The sequence below is a fragment of the Bos indicus x Bos taurus genome, chromosome X, assembly GCF_003369695.1.
Source record: "Bos indicus x Bos taurus breed Angus x Brahman F1 hybrid chromosome X, Bos_hybrid_MaternalHap_v2.0, whole genome shotgun sequence".
Classification (NCBI taxonomy): domain Eukaryota; kingdom Metazoa; phylum Chordata; class Mammalia; order Artiodactyla; family Bovidae; genus Bos; species Bos indicus x Bos taurus.
In genome coordinates this window covers 51215896-51239436 of record NC_040105.1, presented here as the reverse complement: position 1 = coordinate 51239436, position 23541 = coordinate 51215896, and the positions used below count along the sequence as shown (strand labels likewise).

Genomic DNA, 23541 nt, shown 5'->3' with positions numbered 1-23541 from the left:
ATATAACAGTTCATCTCACCCCTGAAATCTGCTGGTAATGTCCCACTAGTTGCTGGGATGGATAAATTTTCTCCAGAATATTTATTTCGGTCTGCGGCATATTAGAAACCATTTGAGAGCCCATCATCTGGTCTGAGGAGTAGGCTACACTGGGCTGATTTGAAGTATCTGAGTGTATAGCTGATCCCGCTCCTGCCTCAGACAAATTGTCACCTACGACAAAGAAAATAAGATAGAAGAGAAAGACTCAAAACACAAGGTCCAGACGGAATAGGAAATGGTAAGCACTCTTTTTTTTCTTTTTTACTCTGACAACCTGAAACAACTTCAAATAAGATATGTACACTGCAGAATTAATCAAAAACCATCATGTAAACTTTCCATGCTGATATTATGGTATAACTAAAATTTTATTAGTAAAGCAAAACTACAAAGAATTACATAAAAGTTAACTCCATTTGCTGGCCATTTCATGCATATCCTAACTAATCTATGTGTGCCATTAGGATTTCAGTTAATATTCTCATTTTCATACAACCTGGCCACAAAATAATGCTGCCTTGCCTTTATAGAACAATGGGTTATCACTATGAAAACACTCTGTCCTTCTAGAGAAGAGAGCGCATTACAGCCAGAAAAATTAGAGAAACTGTTAATTTTATACTTGAGTCTAAAATACAAAAGGTCTTAAAGTCCAGAAAATTTTCTCTTGAAAAATAAGTTCTATCTTTAGATCCATATTTCCTTTACTAAAAGATTCATGTTAGACTCTTAAAAATGGTAAAAAGATTATAATCCTGATTCAACTAGTACCTTGGACAAGTCACTTAACAGAACAGTTTCTTAATTTTAAAGTAAGGAAACTAGCTGGCTTGTCTAGTTACAGATTTTGGAAAAGGATTAATGAAAGGATAGATAACAAAATGCTTTGAAACATACAAAAGTACTATTTAAAGATAATGGAGTACAATTACATGTTTCCTTTTATACATTATAACTGTGTTACCTGTAACAGAGGAGCAATGATATTGTGGTTTTCTTTGTAGAAGCTGTTGTCGCACATGTTGATCAACTTCAGTTTCTTCACATTCCGCCCCAGTGTGCTGAACAGGAGGAGGGAGCAAAGATGTATTTTGGGGCTGAGGGAGTATATTCCCTACAGACTTGCACTGGGAATCCCTGCGTTCTTCCAAACAGCCAGCTGGCTTCTTCTCCCTTGTCTTCTTTATCAGGGTCACTCGGTCTCTAATGGACTTAGCAACAGCTTTGGAATCACTTTCATGGAAGAATCCTGACTTGACCTACAAACAAAACATAAAAAGCAAATAACATCTCTTTTTTCAATTAATTAATTAATTTTTTATTGAAGGATAATTGCTTTACAGAATTTTGCTGTTTTCTGTCAAACCTCAACATGAATCAGCCATCAGTTCAGTTCAATTCAGTTCAGTCACTAAGTCGTGTCCAACTCTTTGCGACCCCATGAATCGCAGCACGCCAGGCCTCCCTGTCCATCACCGACTCCCGGAGTTCACTCAGACTCAGGTCCATCGAGTCAGTGATGCCATCCAGCCATCTCATCCTCTGCCATCCCCTTCTCCTCCTGCCCCCAATCCCTCCCAGCATCAGAGTCTTTTCCAGTGAGTCAACTCTTCGCATGAGGTGGCCAAAGTACTGGAGTTTCAGCTTTAGCATCATTCCTTCCAAAGAAATCCCAGGGCTGATCTCCTTCAGAATGGACTGGTTGGATCTCCTTGCAGTCCAAGGGACTCTCAAGAGTCTTCTCTAACACCACAGTTCAAAAGCATCAATTCTTTGGTGCTCAGCCTTCTTCACAGTTCAACTTTCACATCCATACATGACCACAGGAAAAACCATAGCCTTAACTAGACATAGGTATACATATATCCCCTCCCTTTTGAACCTCCCTCCCATCTCCCTCCCCACCCCACCCCTCTAGGTTGGACACATAGCCCCTGTTTGAGTTTCCTGAGCCATACAGCAAATTCCCGTTGGCTATCTATTTTACATATGGTAATGTAAGTTTCCATGTTACTGCTTCCATACATCTCACCCTCTCCTCGCCTCTCCCCATGTCCATAAGTCTATTCTCTATGTCTGTTTCTCGACTGTTGCCCTGTAAATAAATTCTTCAGTACCATTTTTCTAGATTCTGTATATATGTGTTAGAATACAGTATTTATCTTTCTCTTTCTGACCCACTTCACTCTCTATAATAGGTTCTAGGTTCATCCACCTCATTAGAACTGACTCAAATGTGTTCTTTATTATGGCTGAGTAATATACCATTGTGTATATATACCACAACTTCTTTATCCATTCATCTGTCAATGGACATCTAGGTTGCTTCCATGTTCTAGCTACTGTAAATAGTGCTGCAATGAACAATGGGATATATGTCTCTCTTTTAATGTTGGTTTCCTCAGGGTATATGCCTAGGAGTGGGATTGCTGGGTCATATGGTGGTTTTATTCCTAGTTTTTAAAGGAATCTCCATACTGTCTTCCATAGTAGCTATATCAATTTACATTCCCACTAACAGTGTAAGAGTGTTCACTTAACTCTACACCCTTTCCAGCATTTATTGTTTGTAGACTTTTTGATGAGGGTCATTCTGACCGGTGTGAGGTGGTATCTCATTGTAGTTTTGATTTGCATCTCTCTAATAATGAGTGATGTTGAGCATCTTTTCATCTGTTTGTTAGCCATCTATATGTCTTCTCTGGAAAAATGTCCGCTTAGGTCTTTTTTCCCACTTTTTGATTGAGTTCAGTTCAGTTACTCAATCGTGTCTGACTCTTTGCGACCCCATGAACCACAGCACGTCATGCCTCCCTGTTCATCACCAACTGCCAGAGTCCACCCAATCCCATGTCCACTGAGGTGGTGATGGCATCCAACCATCTCATCCTTTGTCATCCCCTTCTCCTCCTGCCCTCAATCTTTCCCAGCATCAGGGTCCTTTCACATGAGTCAGCTCTTTGCATCAGGTGGCCAAAGTACTGGAGTTTCAACTTTTTGATTGGGTTGTTTGTTTTTCTGGTATTGAGTTGTATGAGCTGCTTGTATATTTTGGAAATTAATCCTTTGTCAACTGTTTTATTTGCTATTATTTTCTCCCATTCTGAGGGTTGTCTCTTCACCTTGCTTATAGTTTCCTTTGCTGTGCAAAAGCTTTTAAGTTTAATCAGGTCCTACTGGTTTACTTTTGTTTTTACTTCCATTACTCTAGGAGGTAGGTCACAGAGGATCTTGCTTTGATTTATGTCATTGAGTCTTCTGCCTATGCTTTCCTATAAGAGTTTTATAGTTTCTGGTCTTATATTTAGGTCTTTAACCCACTTTGAATTTATCTTTGTGTATGGTGTTAGGAAGTGTTCTAATTACATTCTTTTACAAGTAGCTGTCCAGTTTTCCCAGCACTATTTATTGAAGAGGCTGTCTTTGCCCCACTGTATATTCTTGCCTCCTCTGTCAAAAATAAGGTACCCACAGGTACATGGGTTTATTTCTGGGCTCTCTGTCTTGTTCCATTGGTCTGTATTTCTGTTTTTGTGCCAGCACCATACTGTCTTGATGACTGTAGCTTTGTAGTATAAACTGAAGTCAGGAAGCTTGATTTCTCCAGCTCCATTCTTCTTTCTCAAAACTGCTTTGGCTATTCAGGGTCTTTTGTGTTTCCATATGAATTGTGAAGTTTTTTGTTCTAGTTCTGTGAAAAATGCTGTTAGTAATTTGATAGGGATTGCATTGAATCTGTAGATTGTGTTTGGTAGTATAGTCATTTTCAAAACATTGATTCTTCCTACCCAGGAACATGGAATATCTCTCCATACATTTATGTCATCTTTGATTTCTTTCATTCAGTTGAGTTCAGTTCAGTTGCTCAGTCGTGTCTGACTCTTTGCGACTCCATGAATCGCAGCACGCCAGGCCTCCCTGTCCGTCACCATCTCCCGGAGTCCACTCAGACTCATGTCCATCGAGTCAGTGATGCCATCCAGCCATCTTATCCTCTGTCATCCCCTTCTCATCCTACCCCCAATCCCTCCCAGCATCAGAGTCTTTTCCAATGAGTCAACTCTTCGCATGAGGTGGCCAAAGTACTGGAGTTTCAGCTTTAGCATCATTCCTTCCAAAGAAATCCCAGGGCTGATCTCCTTCAGAATGGACTGGTTGGATCTCCTTGCAGTCCAAGGGACTCTCAAGACCCTTCTCCAACACCACAGTTCAAAAGCATCAATTCTTCGGCACTCAGCTTTCTTCACAGTCCAAGTCTCACATCCATACATGACCACTGGAAAAACCATAGCCTTGACTAGACGGACCTTTGTTGGCAAAGTAATGTCTCTGCTTTTCAATATGCTCTGTGTACAGTTCTTCTGTCTCCTTAGGTAAGTTTATTCCCAGATATTTAATTCTCTTTGTTGCAATGGTCAATGGGATTGATTTCTTAATTGATCTTTCTTATTTTTCATTGTTCAGTTCAGTGGCTCAGTTATGTCCTACTCTTTGCAACCCCATGAATTGCAGCACGCCAGGCTTCCCTGTCCATCACCATCTTTCGGAGTTCACTCAAACTCATGTCCATCGAGTTGGTGATGCCATCCAGCCATCTCATCCTCTGTCGTCCCCTTCTCCTCCTGCCCCCAATCCCTCCCAGCATCAGAGTCTTTTCCAATAAGTCAACTCTTCATATGAGGTGGCCAAAGTATTAGAGTTTCAGCTTTAGCATCAGTCCTTCCAATGAACACCCAGGACTGATCTCCTGTAGGATGGACTGCTTGGACCTCCTTGCAGTCCAAGGGACTCTCAAGAGTCTTCTCCAACACCACAGTTCAAAAGCATCAATTCTTCAGCGCTCAGCTTTCTTCACAGTCCAACTCTCACATCCATACATGACCACTGGAAAAACCATGGCCTTGACTAGACGGACCTTTGTTGGCAAAGTAATATCTCTGCTTTTAATATGCTATCTAGGTTGGTCATAACTTTCCTTCCAAGGAGTAAGCATCTTTTAATTTCATGGCTGCAATCACCATCTGCAGTAATTTCGGAGCCCCCCAAAATAAAGTCTGACATTTTATTTTAATTGTTAGTATACAGAAATGCAAGTGATTTCTGTGTATTGACTTTGTATCCTGCAAATTTGCTAAATTCACTGATTAGTTCTAGTAATTTTCTGATACTATCTTTAGGGTTTTCTATGTACAATATCCTGTCATCTGCAAACAGTGAGAGCTTTACTTCTTTTCCAATCTGGAACCATTTCTTTTTCTTCTCTGATTGCTGAAGCTAGGACTTCCAGAACTATGTTGAATAATAGTGGGGAAAGTGGACACCCTTGTCTTGTTCCTGATCTTAGGGGGAATGCTTTCGGTTTTTCCCCATTGAGAATAATGTTTGCTCTAGGTTTATCATATATAGCCTTTACTATGTTGAAGTAGGTTCCTTCTATGCCCATTTGTTAAAGAGTTTTAATCGTAAATGGGTGCTGAATTTTGTCAAAGGCTATTTCTGCATCTACTGAGATGATCATATGGGTTTTTTTTTAATTTTATTTTATTTTTGAACTTTACATAATTGTATTAGTTTTGCCAAATATCAAAATGAATCCACCACAGTTATACATGTGTTCCCCATCCTGAACCCTCCTCCCTCCTCCCTCCCCATACCATCCCTCTGGGCCGTCCCAGTGCACTAGCCCCAAGCATCCAGTATCGTGCATCGAACCTGGACTGGCAACTCGTTTCCTACATGATATTTTACATCTATCAATGCCATTCTCCCAAATCTTCCCACCCTCTCCCTCTCCCACAGAGTCCATAAGACTGTTCTATACATCAGTGTCTCTTTTGCTGTCTCGTACACAGGGTTATTGTTACCATCTTTCTAAATTCCATATATATGCGTTAGTATACTGTATTGGTGTTTTTCCTTCTGGCTTACTTCACTCTGTATAATAGGCTCCAGTTTCATCCACCTCATTAGAACTGATTCAAATGTATTCTTTTTAATGGCTGAGTAATACTCCATTGTGTATATGTACCACTGCTTTCTTATCCATTCATCTGCTGATGGACATCTAGGTTGCTTCCATGTCCTGGCTATTATAAACAGTGCTGCGATGAACATTGGGGTACACGTGTCTCTTTCCCTTCTGGTTTCCTCAGTGTGTATGCCTAGCAGTGGGATTGCTGGATCATAAGGCAGTTCTATTTCCAATTTTTAAGGAATCTCCACACTGTTCTCCATAGTGGCTGTACTAGTTTGCATTCCCACCAACAGTGTAAGAGGGTTCCCTTTTCTCCACACCCTCTCCAGCATTTATTATTTGTAGACTTTTGGATCGCAGCCATTCTGACTGGTGTGAAATGGTACCTCATAGTGGTTTTGATTTGCATTTCTCTGATAATGAGTGATGTTGAGCTTCTTTTCATGTGTTTGTTAGCCATCTGTATGTCTTCTTTGGAGAAATGTCTATTTAGTTCTTTGGCCCATTTTTTGATTGGGTCATTTATTTTTCTGGAGTTGAGCTGTAGGAGCTGCTTGTATATTTTTGAGATTAGTTGTTTGTCGGTTGCTTCATTTGCTATTATTTTCTCCCATTCTGAAGGCTGTCTTTTCACCTTGCTAATAGTTTCCTTTGATGTGCAGAAGCTTTTAAGGTTAATTAGGTCCCATTTGTTTATTTTTGCTTTTATTTCCAATATTCTGGGAGGTGGGTCATAGAGGATCCTGCTGTGATGTATGTCAGAGAGTGTTTTGCCTATGTTCTCCTCTAGGAGTTTTATAGTTTTTGGTCTTACGTTTAGATCTTTAATCCATTTTGAGTTTATGAGATGACCATATGGTTTTTATCTTTCAATCTGTTAATATGGTGTATCACATTGATTGATTTCCATATATTGAAGAATCCTTGCATTACTGGAATAAACCCAACTTGATCATGGTGTATGAGGTTTTTGATGTGTTGCTGAATTCTGTTTGCTAAAATTCTGTTGAGGATTTTTGCATCTATGTTCATTAGTGATATTGGCCTGTAGTTTTCTTTTTTGTCTTGTCTTTGTGTGGTTTGGGTGTCAGGCTGATGGTGGCCTTGTAGAATGAATTTGGAAGTGTTCCTTCCTCAGCAATTTTTTGAAACAGCTTTAGAAGAATAGGCATTAGCTCTTCTCTAAATGTTTGACAGAATTCTCCTGTGAAGCCATCTGGTACCAGGATTTTGTGTTTTGGGAGATTTTTGATCACAGCTTCAATTTCAGTGCATGTAATTGGGTTGTTCATCATTTCTATTTCTTCCTGGTTCAGTCTTGGAAGACTGACCTTTTCTAAGAATCTGTCCATTCTTCTAGGTTATCTATTTTATTGCCATATAGTTATTCATAATAGTGTCTTATAATCCTTTGTATTTCTGCATTGTCTGTTGTAACCTTTCTTTTTTCATTTCTAATTTTGTTGATTTGATTCTTCTTTTTTTTTTTGATGAGTCTGGCTAAGGGTTTGTCGATTTTATCTTCTCAAAGAACCAGCTTTTAGTTTTATTAATCTTTACTATTGTTTTTTTCATTTCTTTTTCATTTATTTATGCTCGGGAATTTAAGATTTCTTTCCTTCTACTAATTTTGGGTTTTTTTTCTTCTTTTTCCAGTTGTTTTAGGTGTAAAGTTATGTTGTCTATTAGATGTTTTTCTTATTTCTTGAGGTAGCTATAAACTTCCCTCTTAGAACTGCTTTTGCTACATCCCATAGGTTTTGAGTTGTCATGTTTTCACTGTAATTTGTTTCTAGAAATTTTATAATTTCCCTATTGATTTCTTCAGTAACCTACTGGTAATTTAGAAACGTGTTGTTTAATCTCCACGTGTTTCTGTTTCTTACAGCTTTTTCCTTGCAATTGATATCTAGTCTCATAGCGTTGTGGTCAGAGAAGATGCTTGATACAATTTCAATTTTCTTCAAAGTCACATCTTTAACATTTAAGATTTTTACTTTTATTTTTTACTAGCAGAGTTATTTTCCTACCCCAAATTCCAAATGCTATTAAAAATAGTTAATTTGTTTCATGTTCTTTCTTTCTTTGGGATTGGAATGAAAACTGACCTTTTCCAGTCCTGTGGCCACTGCTGAGTTTTCCAAATGTGATGGCATATTGAGTACAGCACTTTCACAGCATCGTCTTTTAGGGTTTGAAATAACTCAACTGGAATTCCATCACCTCCACTAGCTTTGTTCGTAGTGATGCTTCCTAAGGCCCACCTGATTTCACATTCCAGGATGTCCAGCTCTAGGTGAGTGTGTGTGATCACACCTTTGTGATTATCTGGGTCATGAATATCTTTTTTGTACAGTTCTTCTGTGTATTGTTGCCACCTCTTCTTAATATCTTCTGCTTCTGTTAGGTCTATACCATTTTTATCCTTTATCGAGCCCATCTTTGCATGAAATGTTCCCCTGGTATCTCTAATTTTCTTGAAGAGATCTCTAGTCTTTCCCATTCTATTGTTTTCCTCTATTTCTTTGCATTGATCACTGAGGAAGGCTTTCTTATCTCTCCTTGCTATTCTTTGGAACTCTGCATTCAAATGGGTATATCTTTCCTTTTCTCCTTTGCTTTTCACTTCTCTTCTTTTCACAGCTATTTGTAAGGCCTCCTCGGACAGCCATTTTGCTTTTTTGCATTTCTTTTTCTTGGGGATGATCTTGATTCCTGTCTCCTGTACAATGTCACGAGCCTCCGTCCATAGTTCATCAGGCGCTCTATCAGATCTAGTCCCTTAAATCTATTTCTCACTTCCTCTGTATAGTCATAAGGGATTTGATTTAGGTTACATCTGAATGGAAAAATTCAGTTTTAATTCCAATCCCAAGGAAAGGTAATGCCAAAGAATGCTCAAACTGCCACACAATTGCACTCATCTCACACGCTAGTAAAGTAATGCTCAAAATTCTCCAAGCCAGGCTTCAGCAATACATGAACCATGAAATTCCAGATGTTCAAGCTGGTTTTAGAAAAGGCAGAGGAACCAGAGATCAAACTGCCAACATCTGCTGGATCATTGAAAAATCAAGAGAGTTCCAGAAAAACATCGATTTCTGCTTTATTGACTATGCCAAAGCCTTTCACTGTGTGGATCACAATAAACTGTGGAAAATTCTGAAAGAGATAGCAATACCAGACCATTTGACCTGCCTCTAGAGTCACCTATACACAGGTCAGGAAGCAACAGTTAGAACTGGACATGGAACAACAGACTGGTTCCAAATAGGAAAAGGAGTACGTCAAGGCTGTATATTATCACCCTGCTTATTTAACTTATTTGCAGAGTACATCATGAGAAACGCTGGGCTGGAAGAAGCACAACCAGGAGAAATATCAATAACCTCAGATATGCAGATGATACCACCCTTATGGCAGAAAGTGAAGAAGAACTAAAGAGCCTGTTGATAAAAGTGAAAGAGGAGAGTAAAAAAGTTGGCTTAAAGCTCAACATTCAGAAAACTAAGATCATGGCATCCGGTCCCATCACTTCATGGCAAATAGATGGGGAAACAGTGGAAACAGTGTCAGACTTTATTTTTCTGGGCTCCAAAATCACTGTGGATGGTGATTGCAGCCACGAAATTAAAAGACGCTTGCTCCTTGGAAGAAAAGTTATGACCAACCTAGATATCATATTAAAAAGCAGAGATACTACTTTGCCAACAAAGGTCCGTCTAGTCAAGGCTACGGTTTTTTCAGTAGTCGTGTATGGATATGAGAGTTGGACTATAAAGGAAGCTGAGTGCAGAAGAGTTGATCCTTTTGAACTGTGGTGTTGGAGAAGACTCTTGAGAGTCCCTTGGACTGCAAGGAGATCCAATCAGTCCATCCTAAAGATCAGTCCTGGGTGTTCACTGGAGGGACTGATGTTGAAGCTGAAACTCCAATACTTTGGCCACCTGATGCGAAGAGCTGACGTATTTGAAAAGACCCTGGTGCTGGGAAAGATTGAGGACCGGAGGAGAAGGGCATCACAGAGGATGAGATGGTTGGATGGCATCACTGACACAATGGACGTGGGTTTGGGTGGACACCGGGAGTTGGTGATGGACAGGGAGGCCTGGAATGCTGTGGTTCATGGGGTCACAAAGATTCGGACATGACTGAGTGACTGAACTGAACTGAATGTTCTTTCTTAATCAGACATGTACAAATGCCAGAGCCTGGAATAGGAAAAAAATTACTAGGCTCCAGAAACATAAGTGCCTAAGCTGGTCCTTTTTCCTATAAGTACACACAAGCTGGTGGTAAGAAATGTATAAAAATTTAAAATGAAATAAGAGGTAGAAATAAGCTGCTTCAAAATAAGCCCTAAAGGAACAGAAGCCTTTCTAGTGGAAGTAGAGAAAGAATCACAGAAGAAGGGAAAGTCTGACCTGGATTAAATAAAACAAGGAACTTGAAGACTACTGAGGGAGAGGTAGATGAAGTCCAGCAATCAGCACTCTAGGCAGTTGATGTATGCTCATAGCAAAGTGCTATATCTTACTAGGTGTTAGTAGAGTTACATGAGAGACATTAAGGGCTTGTTGTCTAAAAGGAATAGGGCTGAGTAGCACAGATAATGACCTGAAGAGATGTCAGGCATATTATTCTCAGTTCTACAGTCTGTATTTTAAAGTATGTCTCAAGGTTCTACAGATTTGGGGAAATTTCATCATAGTTGAAAAATGATTAAAATGTTAGATGGAATCCATATATTTAATTTCACTCTTTCACAAAGTTCAAAAAAAAAAATCCAGAGTAAATGGATTTTTAAGTCATAAACTCACAAGGATAGACAGAATAAAGTCAACTGCAACAACAAACATTTTGGACATTTGGGGATGTCGAAAACAGATAATAACTGGTAAAGGTGAGTCAGGGAAAGCTGAGAATCATTCTCATTTATACTGAATAAAACTCATAATACATAGGAACTAGCCATACCAGGTACTTACAGAAGTGGATAAAGTCAAGAGATGACTAAAATAAGGAAGATTAAGTGAAAGGGTTTTCAGAAGTAGTTAGGTATTAGGTTCTGATCTCCCACCCTCCTTTCCACATCTTTGGGTGATTGCTTCTCCCCTACTCAAAAAGTCTAAAATTTTGTTCTCTGGAAAGGGTAAAAGAGGATCTCTGGACTAGGGAACACCAGGCACAGTTGAAGGTATAGCTATCATGTGAAAAATAAGAAGATTATATGACCATATGCATGCTGAATGCCATACACAGAAACTGCCAGCACTCTTCCCCACTTGGCTACCAAAATGCACCAATAACCACATCCTTAACCTCCAGGCAGGATACTGAAAGATAATTCTCTGGAGAATCTGGCCAATTCAAGAAAAAAGATGCACAACTATTTACATCAGAGGTTCCCTGATTATTGGCCCACCCAGATGCCTGAAAGTAGAGGTTAACAAGTCTGACCTTCCCAGACTCAGCTCTCATAAATTCATAGGGAAGTTTGAGCCAGACTATGACCAAGAGACTCTGTTCAGCTTACCTCTCCTGGGTATCTTCACCTAACAGTAACTTCAGTAACCAGCTAGGTGTGTGCTGGGCACTCTAGTTTTCAAAACAAAATAATATATATTATTTAGGTACACTATAATGAAAAGCAAAGAGTAACACAAAAGTCAGGGTAGATCCATGGCTGATTCATGTCGATGTATGGAGAAAACCACCACAATATTGTAAAGTAATTAGCCTCCAATTAAAGTAAATTAATTATTTCTTTAAAAAGTCAGGGTAGATATTATCTATAGTGATGAGGGAGGGGAATGCAAGTAGGAGGGACACACAGATAACTTCTAAGGCACCAGTAGTGTTCCATTTCTTAACAAAAGTAGAGTTTTACTATTCTTTATACTGTACATACAAATTTAATATACTCAGCTGCATAGATATATTTCATAATAAAATTTCAATTTAAATAAAGAAAATGAGAGAAAAGAAAGCAATCAGAAAGAGAAAGGCTGCAACTCTGATACTATAACGGGAGGGGAGGCTGGGGATAGGATTCACTTACCATTTCATATGCTACTTCCTCAGGTGTATCTGTTTCTAAATTGAAACTAAATTCAATAGCTTCATTATCTTTATGTTTGCCTTTCAATTTTTTAGGGTCTTCAACCCAGAGTCTTAAAGCCAGGGATGAATTTGAGCAATCATCTTCCTCTGCCAACTCCACTCTTAGTCCAGTATCCTCCGCAAAAAATGCGTGGTTTAGTAGGTCCCTTATAGACAACCTAATAAACAATATACAAACCTGTTATCAATTCTTCCAATCACAAACAAGACATAGAACACTTAATCAGTAAAAAAATCTGTCAAAGCAACAAGTTTATTTAAAATTTTCTATTAACTAAACCATTGTCTTATTATAAGAAGAAAATCTTATATCCACTTATTATTATCAAGGATGCAAACAAACCTCGATTAACATGCATTTGTAGTGATCTTAATTAAGGACCATTAACAGTAACATATCCAGATACTGAAGTTTAACATATCTAAACGTATGCCTAGAGATAATTTGAAAAGTGCTGCAGTATGTTAGATGGATTCAGTATCTTCCCTAAATCACTGGCTTAAGTCACTAAAACTCTAACAATGGATTGTCAGCAAGGAAACTAAAAACTCTTCCAGATATATAAACTCTAAAGTAAATTAGCAATTCAAACTTTTTTTTAACAAAATTTATAAACCGAACTCATTAACTCAATTAACAGTAATCTAGTCAGTGTACTGCATTCACTCTTTAGAGAATGCCATGGGTGAAGCTAATTTAGTTCAGCAAAGTCATACAGTTTTCTTGAAGTATTTAAGGCCAGTGTCCTATGCCAAAGAATACACATAATGGATACAACTCCAGCCTAATGTTAGGGATTAATCTAATATTAGGTTAATATTAGGTTAAGAGAAGAAAAAAAAGACAGAGGTTCAAATTTTTTTTTTATATGCTTGGAAAGGTAATTTCCCTTTCTTTGACCAACTTCTAAAATAGAGAAATAATATCTATATTACAGGCCAGTGAGAGCTAAAACTGATATATTCCATAATGTCTATGTAGAAAGCCCCTCCTGTACTATTTAAAATAGAAGCTATGACAAACCTAGACAGCATATTAAAAAGTAGAGACATTACTTTGCTGACAAAGGTCCATCTAGTCAAAGCTATGGTTTTTCAAGTAGTCATGTATGGATGTGAGAGTTGGACCATAAAGAAAGCTGAGCACCAAAGAATTGATGCTTTTGAACTGTGGTGTTGGAGAAGACTCTTGAGAGTGCCTTGGACTGCTAGGAGATCAAACCAGTCAATCCTAAAGGAAATCAGTCCTGAATATTCATTGCAAGGACTGATGCTGAAGCTGAAGCTTCAGTACTTTGGCCACCTAACGTGAAGAACTGACACACTGGAAAAGACCCAGATGCTGGGAAACATTGAAGGCAGGAGGAGAAGGGACGATACAGGATGAGATGGTTGGAAGGCATCACTGACTTGATGGATATGAGTTTGAGCAAGCTCCAGGAGTTGGTGATGGACAGGGAAGCCTGGCATGCTATAGTCCATGGGGTTGCAAAGAGTCAGACACAACTGAGTGACTGAACTGAGACTGAACTGAAAGCATGTTGACAGCACGGTATCCTGTAAGTTGAGGATTTTCAACCTTCTACACTTTAGTGATCAAGAGATAAACATTTAACTAAGACAGTTTTTATGAAAAGAATATGCTTGCTCAGACTAATTAGTCTTAAGGCCGTGAGATGTGTTTAAGAAGGTACAATTAAGTTAAGTATTCTGGTTCTCAATGAAAGTTTTGCCTAGATATTTTTACTATGGAATAATCACTGCAATAACAGCAGATAGTATCATTCATTAAATATTTATTATTCTGTTAGGTATTTTATACTCATTATCTTTTTAATCATCAAAATAATACCTATTTTGAGGAACACCTAAGTAACTTGCTCAAGATCACACTGGCTAAGTGTGACTCCAGATTTGAATCTTCTGCTATGGAAGCCTAGGCTCTTTCCAAAACACTAATGTGCCATGAACCTTTTTTGAATATTCCAGTGTTATTTGGTAATAGATCATTATTAAAATGCTGTATAAAAAACAAACAGAAACCAAACTAAAACAGCTACTTCAATGGTAGTTTTAGCATAGCTTTTAAAAAAAGCATGCCTAAACTCCTACAATTCAAAAACAACAATAAAACAACTCAATTTTTTTCTAAAGGAAAAGGACTTCAATAGATAATTCTCCAAAGAAAACATACAAATACTGATAAGCACATGAAAGGATACTCAACATTATTAGTCCTTAAGGAAATGGAAATCAAAACCAAAATGAGATAGCACTTTACACCCATTAAGATGGATATTACCAAAAAACAGTTGGTGCGGATGTTAAGAAACTGGAACCATCATACATTGCTGGAAGGAATGCAAAATGATGCAGCTACTGTGGAAAAAAATTTGGTGCTTCTTCACAAAAATTAAACATATTATTACCATATGATTTAGTAATTCTACTCTTAGGTATATACCAAAAAGAACTGAAAGCAGAGATTTAAGAAGATACTTATTCACCAATGTTCATGCTGCATTATTCACAATAGCAAAAAGGTAGAAATAACCCAAGTATCTATCAACAGATGAATGGATAAACAAAATGGTGTGCGTATGAGAGCACAAAAAGACAAATATTATATTATATGACCCAAAAGGACAAATATTATGATTCCACTTATAGGAGGTACCTACAAAAGAGGTAGAGACAAAGTAGAATAGAGATTGGCAGGGAGTGAGGGGAAAGGGAATGGGGAGTTACTATTTAATGGGCACAGAGTTTCTGTTTGGGTTGATGATAAAGTTCTGGAAATAGTGGTGATGATTGTACAACAATGTGAATGTGCATAATGCCACTGAATTGTACATTTAAGAATGATTAAAATGGTAAATCTTAGGTTATTTATATTTTACCATAATTAAAATATATAGATATAGCCTACTGGTACAAACACCAAGAATGTTGTATAATAAAGCTATAATTAAACAGGCTTTATCTTAGTGGCTTTTTATATTTTCAGATATGCAACAGTAAACTTAGATAACTAATAAAAATGGGAGAGAGTCAGTGAAATGCTGGTGGAAATAATTTCTATAAAAGATCTATTATCTAATTTAATCATAATCAACTGGAGATAAAACACTAACCTACCAATTTAAGTAAGCAACTGTCCAAAGCTCAAATTAAAGAGAAAAGCTAAAACTAAAATTGTGAGAAAAATATACATTGTGACACAAATAAATTTAGAATTATTATTATTTCTTGAAAAAAAATAGCCCTGTCAGCTTTACCATTATCATGACACAAGAACACATGGACAAATTAAAAAAAAAATAGCTAGTGAGTTGATGCTTAAATTTTTCTTAAACTATCATAAAAAACCATTTAAGTACTTATGTGAAGTTGACAATGCAGAAACTCTCCACTATCTATTAACTGTTAGAATAAAGTTTACCTGAGAGCGAACTGTTAAACTGATGGCTAAAAGTGATGAAGCTTAATATCGGGTCAAGGAAAATTCAATACATAATATAAATTTAAAATGGCAACAAAAGGCAATAATACACTTCACTATAAACAGTGTGGTTTGGCTTCCACTCAAAAGTCATACCCAGCATGATTCAAAGGTCAGAAAAAGACCCAAAGCAAGATAAGAGAAAAATTCATCCATTAGTTATGTCTTTTCACTATATATGCACCCACCTTTCAGATTTGTTTTGACGAATACATCCTTCGATGATTTCTTTCACTTCAGGATCAGTGACTTTATCAAAACTGGCTGGTTTTATACCCTGGAAGAGGAAAAATGGTTTCTAGTCACAAATTAAGCAATTGAAACCCCAGACCAACATAACACTTAGTAAAATAATGATTTTTTTAAACACTAAACCACATTCAAACCTTAAATGAAATAAATATATATAAACAATATAAGTTTAACAACTTTTTGACAAGGATTTTGTCACCATTCTACGAACAACAGTGAAAAACTGTAAACAATCTAAATCTTTAATAACAGAAGTAATAGTATATAAACTATGTGATATACATATAAATACAAATGCTAATAAACAGAAACTAAAAATAGTCTCACAGTAATTAAAACAATGGAGAATTCTCATACTACAACATTAAGCAGAAAAAACACAGGATTTCAAAATGTACCTACAGTATAACCCCAATCAGTAAAATATAATAAATAAGTATTTCTTGGAATCAGAAAAATCAATGTTATTAAAAAAACACTTTCAGAAATTCTAAATAAGGAATTTTCTACTGCCAACAAATCAAGTCAGTATTTCAAAGTCTTCTAGAATGGCTAGACACAATCAATAAATATACACATAATATATATATATATATATAGTTATATGCATAAACTTTTAAGAAATTTATATTGTTTTTATCCTTAAACAATATCAAAATATTGAGAGAACCTTAAGCTAATTGTCATGTTCTAGGAATTAAATATCAAATCAATGAGGTCCATATAATTCAAAACGTTTTTATAACTGTGCTTGCTGCCTAAACCTGCTTATTTTACATTCTATAACCCTTAATTTATGAGTTTTATATTTAAAAAATAATACGAGATTGCTGCCATCACTTAATAGAAAATTCCAAATTAAGCTACAAGCAGAAAGGTATAATAGAATAATTATCACAGAATGAGGCAATCTAAGATTTCGTTCTGGGTCTGTCACACTACCTTACAGTATATAGAATCAGAAAGCCAAATATCATATTGTAGATAAATCTGGTGAGATTAGGAGTTAATTTGGGCCTCAAATTCAAGCAGCTTTAGTAGACATGGAAATCTGAATTGTGATATTGCATTTTTGTGACTTTGATATAAAAGAATAAAGTTACCAATCAAAAAATGGAGTTTTTAATTCTTATAGAAAATACCCTCTTTGACCTTTGCACTGATCTCTTAACTACTCCCTAGGCCTAGAAAATTATTGCTTTTCTCTGCTCCTGGGGGAAATAACTGGGGAGCTGAAACTTAAAAAATCAAGCACAGACTCTTCCATTTGTGGCCCAAATTAAAAGAGCATTCTAGCCTCATTGGAGAAGGCAATGGCAACCCACTCCAGTACTCTTGCCTGGAAAATCCCATGCACAGAGGAGCCTGGTAGGCTGCAGTCCATGGGGTCACTAGGAGTCGGACACGATTGAGCGACTTCACTTTCACTTTTCACTTTTATGCATTGGAGAAGGAAATGGCAACCCACTCCAGTGTTCTTGCCTGGAGAATCCCAGGGACGGGGGAGCCTGGTGGGCTGCCGTCTATGAGATCGCAAAGAGTTGGACACGATTGAAGTGACTTAGCAGCAGCAGCCTCATTAGTTGTGTTCTTGCCTGGAGAATCCCAGGGACGGGGGAGCCTGGTGGGCTGCCATCTCTGGGGTTGCACAGAGTCGGACACGACTGAAGCGACTTAGCAGCAGCAACAGCAGCAGCAGCCTCATTAGTTATCTGAAACACGTGAACAATCTCTTTTGCAGCCTACCTTGAGCCACCCAACTGAACATGAAAGAGATCTATTTTGAACAATCCTAACACTTTGCTTCTATCTCCCTTAAATTCCTTCTATACTCCAATCCTCTTATTTTTGTAGTCATTTGTGAGTTTATATCACTGCCCTGCTAAAAATGTAAACTCTTCGTAGGTGGCAAACACATCTTACTCACATTCCTTGTAATTTCTAATGTAAAAAATTACTCATAGCAGTGACTATCACTTAATAATGAGGCTTTTAGAACTAGAAAAAGTCTTCAAAACATTTAGCCAATCTTTATTATTTAGCTTTGGAAAATAACATCCATCTAAGAAATAAAAAGATCAGTTTTCATTCCAATCCCAAAGAAAGGCAATGCAAGAAGGTTCAAACTACCACACAATTGTACTCATCTCACATGCTACTAAAGAAATGCTCAAGATTCTCCAAGCCAGGCTTCAACAGTACGTGAACCATCAACTTCCATATGTTCAAGCTGGATTTAGAAAAGGCCGAGAAAACAGAGATCAAATTGCCAACATCGGCTGGATCACTGAAAAACAAAGAGACTTCCATAAAAACATCTACTTCTGCTTTATTGACTATGCCAAAGCCTTTGACTGTGTAGACCACCACAAACTCTGGAAAATTCTTAAAGAGATGGGAATACCAGACCATCTGACCTGCCTCTTGAGAAATCTGTATGCAGGTCAAGAAGCAATAGTTAGAACTGGACACGGAACAACAGACTGGATCCAAATACGGAAAGGAGTACATCAAGGCTGTATTATCACCCTGCTTATTTAACTTATATGCAGAGTACATCATGAGAAATGCTGGGCTGGATGAAGCACAAGCTGGAATCAAGACTGCTGAGAGAAATATCAACAACCTCAGATATGCAGATGACACCACCCTTATGGCAGAAAGCGAAGAAGAACTAAAGAGCCTCTTGATGAAAGTGAAAGAGGAGAGTGAAAAAGTTGGCTTAAAACTCAACATTCAGAGACTGGACTCAGAAGAGAGCAGAGGAATAGGACAGGGAGACCACATTCTGCCCCACAAATTCATCAAAAGAACATCTGAATGCTGGGCAAATTCCACAGAACAACTTCTCAATGCTGGCATAGGACATCAGGCACCCAGAAAGGCAGTCCATTGTCTTCAAAAGGAGGTAGGACAAAATATAAAAGATAAAAAGAGAGGCAGAAGAGGAAGGGATGGAGACCCATCCCAGGAAGGGAGTCATCAAAGAGGAGAAGTTTCCAAACTGCCCCACCTGGGGAGAGTGCACTGGCTAAGCACCTGGTTGCCTGAGCTGCTCGGACCTGGGAAGGGCACAAAATGCAGGCCCAACTGAGTCTGTGTCTTTGTGGAGTACCGAAGAACCTGAACCTGAGCAGCTTAGACCTGGGAAGTGCACGAAACCCAGGGCGTGCCTCAGACAGTTCCCCGGCAGAGCAACCTAGAGCCTGAGAAGTTTAGACTGGGAAAGTGCACGCACCACGAGCAGGGGAAAATCCAGTGCAGCCAAGACACTGTAAGCACTCCCTTCACATACCAGTGCTATTGTTTGCAGTGTTCCTCCCTTCCCACAGCACTACTGAACAAGTGAGCCTAAATAAGGGACCACCTTCGCCCCCTTGTGTCAGGTCGGAAATTAGAAACCGAAGAGACCAGCAAACAGAAGAAGCTAAAATAAACAGAGGGAACCGCTTTGGAAGTGACAGGGGCAACAGATTAAAACCCTGTAGTTAGCACTGACTACATTGGAAGGGGCATATAGATCTTGAGAAGTATAAGCCGGATCAAGGAATATCTGAAACTGAACTGACCCCACATTGCCCACAACAGCCCCAGAGAAATTCCTAGATATATTTTTACTATTATCATTTTTAAATTCTTTAAAAAGTTTTTTTTTAATTTTTAAGTCATTACTCCTTTAATTTTCATTTTTATAACCTACTATTACCTTGCAAAAAAAAGACCCTCCCTATTTATAAAGCAAACTTCATACATATATTTTATAATTTTTGTGACTTTTTTTAGTATTGTATTTTTGAGAGTCTAACCTCTACTCTAGATTTTTAATCTTTCCTTTTTGTTATCTGTTATCAATTTTGTACCTTTAAGAACCCAATCTTCAGTACCCATTTTTACTTGGGAGTGCGATTACTGGCTTGATTGCTCTCTCCCCCTTTTCACTCTCCTTTTTCTCCACCAGGTAGCCTCTATCTCCTCCCTCCCCCTTCTCTTCTCTACCCTACTCTGTGAATCTCTTTGTGTTCCGGGCTGTGGAGAACACTTAGGGAACTGATTACTGGCTGGATCTGTCTTGCTCCTTTTGATTCCCCCTTTTCTCCTCCTGGTCACCTCTGTCTCCTTCCTCCCTCTTCTCTTCTCTGTGTAAATCCATGAACCTCTCTGAGGGGTCCAGACTGTGGAGAGCTCATAGGGAATTGATTACTCTCTAGCTTGGTCTCTCCCCTTTTCATTCCCCCCTCTTCTCCTCGTGGTCACCTCTCCCTCCTCCCTCTTCTCTTCTCCATGTAACTCTGTGAACCTCTCCAGGTTTCCCTCACTGTGGAGAATCTTTTCATCATTAACCTAGATGTTTTATCATCAGTGCTGTATAGATGGAGAAGCCTTGAAGCTACTGTAAGAATCAGACTGAAAACCAGAGACAGGAGGCTTAAGTCCAAAACCTGAGAATACCAGAGAACTCCTGACTCCAGGGAACATTAATCGATAAGAGCTCATCAAAAGCCTCCATACCTACTCTGAAACCAAGTACCACCCAAAAGCCAACAAGTTCCAGAGCAAGACGTACCACACAAATTCTCCCAGCAACACAGGAACATAGCCTTGAGCTGCAATATACAGGCTGCCCAAAGTCACACCAAACCCATAGACATCTCAAAACTCACTACTGGACACTTCATTGCACTCCAGAGAGAAGAAATCCAGATCCACCCGCCAGAACACCGATGCAAGCTTCCCTAACCAGGAAACCTTGACAAGCCACCTGTCCTACCCCACCCACAGGGAGCAACCTCCACAATAAAGAGGAACCACAAACTGCCAGCATATAGAAAGGCCACCCCAAACATAGCAATCTAAACAAGATGAAAATGCAGAGAAATACTCAGCAAGTAAAGGAACATGATAAATGCCCACCAAACCAAACAAAAGAGGAAAAGATACGGAGTCTACCTTAAAAAGAATTCAGAATAATGATAGTAAAAGTGATCCAACATTTTGAAAACAAAATGGAGTTACATACAAATAGCCTGGAGACAAGGATTGAGAAGATGCAAGAAATGTTTAACAAGGACTTACAAGAAATAAAAGAGTCAATAAATAATGAACAATGCAATAAATGAGATCAAAAACACTCTGGAGGGAACCAACAGTAGAATAATGGAAGCAGAAGATAAGTGAGGTAGAAGATAAATGAGGTAGGAGATAGAATGGTGGAAATAAATGAAGCAGACACGAAAAATGAAAAAAAGAATTAAAAGAAATGAGGAAAACTTCAGAGACCGCTAGGACAATGTTAAATGCCCCAACATGCGAATCATAGGAGTCCCAGAAGAAGAAGACAAAAAGAAAGGCCATGAGAAAATATTTTAGGACATAATAATTGAAAACTTCCCTAAAATGGGGAAGGAAATAGTCACCCAAGTCCAAGAAACCCAGAGAGTGCCAATATGATAAACCCAAGGCAAAACACCCCAAGACACAAATTAATCAAATTAACAAGATCAAACACAAAGAACAAATATTAAAAGCAGCAAGGGAAGAACAACAAATAACACACAAGGGGAAACCGATTAGGATAAGAGCTGATCTTTCAATAGAAACTCTTCAGGCAAGAAGAGAATGGCAGGACATACTTACGGTGACAAAAGAGAAAAACCTACACCCAGATCATTGTACCCAGCAAGGATCTCATTCAAATATGAAGGAGAAATCAAAAGCTTTTCAGACAAGCAAAAGCTGAGAGAATTCAGCACCACCAAACCAGCTCTCCAATAAACGCTAAAGGATCTTCTCTAGACAGGAAACACAGAAAGGGTGTATAAACTCAAACCCAAAACAACAAAGTAAATGGAAATGGGATCATACTTATGAATAATTACCTTAAATGTAAATGGGTTCAATGCCCCAACCAAAAGACAAAGACTGGCTGCTGCTGCTGCTAAGTTGCTTCAGTCGTGTCTGACTCTGTGCGACCCCATGGACGGCAGCCCACCAGGCTCCCCCGTCCCAGGGATTCTCCAGGCAAGAACAATGGAGTAGGTTGCCATTTCCTTCTCTAATGCATGAAAGTGAAAAGTGAAAGTGAAGTTGCTCAGTTGTGTCCGACTCTTAGCAACCCCATGGACTGCAGCCTACCAGGCTCCTCCGTCCATGGGATTTTCCAGGCAAGAGTACTGGAGTGGGTTTCCAGTGACTTCTCCGAAAGACTGGCTGAATGGATACAAAAACAAGACCCCTATATATGCTGTCTACAAGAGACCCACCTCAAAACAAGGGACACATACAGACTGAAAGTGAAGGGTGGGAAAAAGATATTCCACACAAATAGAGACCAAAAGGAAGCAGGAGTAACAATACTCATACCTGAAAAAATAGACTTTAAATAAAGGCTGTGAAAAGAGACAAAGAAGAACACTACATAATGATCAAAGGATCAATCCAAGAAGAAGATATAACAATTATAAATATATATGCACCCAACATAGGAGCACCACAATATGTAAGACAAATGCTAACAAGTATGAAAGGGGAAATTAACAATAACATAATAATAGTGGGAGAATTTAATACCCCACTCACACCTATGGATAGATCAACTAAACAGAAAATTAACAAGGAAACACAAACTTTAAATGCTACAATAGACCAGTTAAACCTAATTCACATCTATAGGACATTTCACGCCCAAACAATGAACTTCACCTTTTTCTCAAGCACACACGGAACCTTCTCCAAGACAGATCACATCCTGGGCCATAAATCTAGCCTTGGTAAATTCAAAACAATTGAAAGCATTCCAAGGATCTTTTCTGACCACAATGCAGTAAGATTAGATTGCAATTACAGGAGAAAAACTATTAAAAATTCCAACATACGGAGGCTGAACAACATGCTGCTGAATAACCAACAAATCACAGAAGAAATCAAAATATACATAGAAACAAATGAAAATGAAAACACAACCCAAAACCTGTGGGACACTGTAAAATCAGTGCTAAGGGGAAGGTTCATAGCACTACAGGCTTACCTCAAGAAACAAGAAAAAAGTCAGCTAAATAACCTAACTCTACACCTAAAGCAACTAGAAAAGGAAGAAATGAAGAACCCCAGGGTTAGTAGAAGGAAAGAAATCTTAAAAATTAGGGAAAAGAGACCATAGCAAAAGTCAACAAAGCCAAAAGCTGGTTCTTTGAGAAGATAAATAAAATTGACAAACCATTAGCCAGACTCATCAAGAAACAAAGGGAGAAAAATCAAATCAATAAAATAGGAAATGAAAATGGAGAGATCACAACAGACAACACAGAAATGCAAAAGATCATAAGAGACTACTATAAAGTTTAAAAATAAAATAAAATTAAAAAAAAGAAGTTATTAGATTTCTTTTTCAGGGAACTAACAGGACTTTGCTTATACGTTTATAATAGCACTCAAATCAATCTACCATAATTATGTGTTTGTGTCTGTCTGCCCTTTGAGAATAAGTTCTTTGAAGGCATGGATCATGTCTTTTATTTTTGTATTTCCAGCACTTAGCATATTTCTTGGCCCATCATAAGCGCTCAAGAAATGTCTCTTAATTGATTGAATAAATAAATTAATGGATGAAAAATGTTTTCCATACACTCAAAAAAAAAAAAAAAAAGAGACT

The 23541-nt window shown here is 38.1% G+C and overlaps 1 protein-coding gene across 1 annotated transcript in view; it reads right to left on the bottom strand.

Annotated features, from left to right (window-relative positions):
- WNK3 (WNK lysine deficient protein kinase 3) overlaps nucleotides 1-23541 on the bottom strand; it is a 183185-nt gene that overhangs the window by 103876 nt on the left and 55768 nt on the right. Inside the window, 4 exon segments of the mRNA XM_027534682.1 lie at nucleotides 20-213; nucleotides 1007-1301; nucleotides 12078-12297; nucleotides 15830-15918. Coding sequence (XP_027390483.1) covers nucleotides 20-213; nucleotides 1007-1301; nucleotides 12078-12297; nucleotides 15830-15918 — 798 coding nt within the window.